This window comes from Pyxicephalus adspersus, unplaced genomic scaffold (genome assembly GCF_032062135.1).
Source record: "Pyxicephalus adspersus unplaced genomic scaffold, UCB_Pads_2.0 Sca3990, whole genome shotgun sequence".
Taxonomy (NCBI): Eukaryota; Metazoa; Chordata; class Amphibia; order Anura; family Pyxicephalidae; genus Pyxicephalus; species Pyxicephalus adspersus.
The window spans coordinates 1-2,533 of record NW_027320993.1 but is presented as its reverse complement, the minus strand read 5'-3'; the positions used below and the strand labels follow the sequence as shown (position 1 = coordinate 2,533).

At 37.5% G+C, this 2,533-nt stretch overlaps 1 protein-coding gene across 1 annotated transcript; it reads right to left on the bottom strand.

Annotated features, from left to right (window-relative positions):
• Positions 1–7: 7 nt before the first annotated feature.
• Positions 8–2,337, bottom strand: LOC140321444 (retinoblastoma-like protein 2). The gene is made up of 3 exons (XM_072398198.1): positions 2,203–2,337; positions 946–1,151; positions 8–267 (listed from the first exon to the last, which is right to left on the bottom strand). Exons 1-3 carry the CDS (start codon positions 2,318–2,320, stop codon positions 34–36), a joined length of 558 nt encoding a protein of 185 aa, XP_072254299.1. The 5' UTR covers positions 2,321–2,337; the 3' UTR covers positions 8–33.
• Between the last annotated feature and the right edge of the window lie 196 nt (positions 2,338–2,533).

Here is a 2,533-nt window from a genome sequence, read left to right as displayed (position 1 = left end):
TGAAATTTTGAATATTTCCTGGTCTGTTAAGCTCTATAGTTGGCTCAGCTTATAATACTCCAAAGAAATAAATAAAATGTTTTTGCCTAATATGCTCACCTTAGCTGGACTGAGGTTAAAGTAGTAGCTTATCTTTTCCCGAGGTGATGAGCTCCTGTTCTCTTCACTGTGAGGAGAGATATAGATGCAACAACTTTGAGACAGCTTCACGCGGCGTGGGGATAGGATCCGCATGGACGGGTAGGGAGAAAGAGGTGTTGATTCTTGCTGTGAACAAAATGTATGAATTAAAAAAGACTTTTCTCTTTTTTTTCTTATGATAAAGAGATCACTTAGAAGTCTTGTATAAGACATTAACCAAAAACTCATCCAGAGGGAGTAACAGGTCAACTTGACAGTACACCCCCTCACCCTTTCCTGTCACCCCCTCACGGAACTTCACAGATCCAAGCTATACAAATTGAATTATATAGTATATACGCTACAATAATTAACTGTATATACTTTGGTATGTTTTATATGTTTCATTCTGTTAAGCTGTATATGCTGTGCTATAAAATAAAAATCCCACGCCGTTCAAATGTCTACACTGAACTTCATTCTATATCCAAGGCTACCAAATGGTACAATCTATGCTGTACATCACACACTCTGTCTGAACAGTGGTATATGCACATCAGTGGGTCGTTCTTCATTTCTTTCAAAAAATAAAGTTGACTTAGAAGGAAAAAAACATTGGCACATAAATCCTTTGCTTCCCATATATGAAAGAATGATCATGTGACTGCCATTAACAAGAAGATAGGTATTTACTAAAAATTGTTGTCTTGCAGTTTGCATGTATTTCTTTTATGCACGTTGCTAATTAATTTAAGAGCAGTAAAAAAAGGTCCATAATATATGTGTATTAAATAAAACAAATAGTGGAAGAAAAAGTATATTTACCGCATTTGGTTTGATGTATTTCATTGCAAAACTTTTCATTTTTTCAATGTAAATGTTATTGTAAAACTGAACAAGATCTCCTCTCTCCTCCTCTTCCATGTCACTGTTGGCTCCAGTTAGTCGTGTAGGTGTTGGTGGGGCACTGTTTGGCTGCGGTACAGGTAAAGTGCTACTGGATCGCATGACTGGACTAGGCTCTCTGCTTCCTGCAAACAATATAAAGTAAAATAAAAAGTAACCATCTGATACAATGAGACTGCTGTTTGCATACACATCTCTAAAGCTAAAGTCACACTGGTGGTGAGGTTATGGTGTGTTTACCACTACTTCATGCCAGGGAACCCTACGGAAGACCCATAGCAAATGAAAAGGGCATCTGAGGTCTCAAGGATGTAGGCAGTGCTTGCACAGCAGGACAGAATCATCTGCCCATGTGAAAGCTGGCCAAAGTGAGTGGTAGTAGTGCTGCTCACTGCCGCCAGCTTTTATATGTTGCTGTGCAAAAGTCTGAGCGATTGGCCAGGTGCCAGCCATGGGAAGCCATGTGGAATCGTGCAATTTAGAGGCGTGTGAACCTACTGTAAGACAGCATATCAACCTGCATAATCTGAAAGTAAAATGCAATATACAATAGAGCTACCCAAAAGGTAGGCATAGCTTAGAGGCAGAAACATGGAAAGGATCTTACAGTGCAAGGATATTTTACTTGCAATATCTTTATATAGCCATGCATGTTTGGTTTACCCAAGAATCTTTGAAACATTAAAAGAACGAAAAGAAAAGCCTCCTAAATGGGCCTTGTTACAATAAGACATTGTAAGGAGCGATGATGTAGGTGGAGGAAGAGGGGGCTGAAGATATGCTAAGTAATAGACTAGTCAAGGAAGAAGTAGTCAAATTCCTTTTCAGAAGGAATGAAAGTGAATAAAAATGTTTATGGTAGAAAAAATGCTTTCATTCTGTATTTTTTCCGGACAACATTTAGGGTACTGACAGGGTCTTTTCAAAGGGAAGCACCAATGCCTTCTCTAGTACCCATAATGAAAAAATGGGTTTCCCATATTTCCATATTTGGAGAAATCATAGGAGTCACACTTTGGGCTCTATTTATAAAACAAGGAATCAGATATTCCCTATTTTATAAATTGTTGCCACTTCATTGGTTAAATACAAAGAAAGGGTAAAATTCTCCAGTAAATCTTCTACAGCTATATATCTGGAGTTGGCTGCCACCTAAATATGTGATATTTATCTTACCAAGTTCTCTGTTGTTCTCTGGAGGAGAATGGTCACTTCCACCAGACTGCCGCCTTCTCCTTGCTTTTATGAGGACACTTCTGTAAACCTGAAAAATGTAGAAAACAAAACATAGCATTAGGAATCAATCTCTCAATGGTTAATTTAGTGGAAGTATATTTTAAAAGGAAGACTGCAATTTCACTAAAATCTTTACTTTTACTTTTTTTTTACTTTTTACATTTTTAGATTTACATTTTACTTTTTCTGAAGCTAATTCCTGGAAGAAATATTGCCTGCATCTTTGGGGACATTGTAAGATGTATCTGAGACAAGGTTTCTTATTCAGCAT

Bases quoted from the DNA above. Each gene is read 5' to 3' on its own strand.
- LOC140321444 (XM_072398198.1), bottom strand. From the start codon at position 2,320: ATGCTATGTTTTGTTTTCTACATTTTTCAGGTTTACAGAAGTGTCCTC. The intron at 1,152-2,202 runs GTAAGATAAATA...TATTGTTTGCAG, and splicing joins AGAGAACAACAGAGAACTTG to GAAGCAGAGAGCCTAGTCCA. The intron at 268-945 runs GTAAATATACTT...TTTTGTTCACAG, and splicing joins AATACATCAAACCAAATGCG to CAAGAATCAACACCTCTTTC.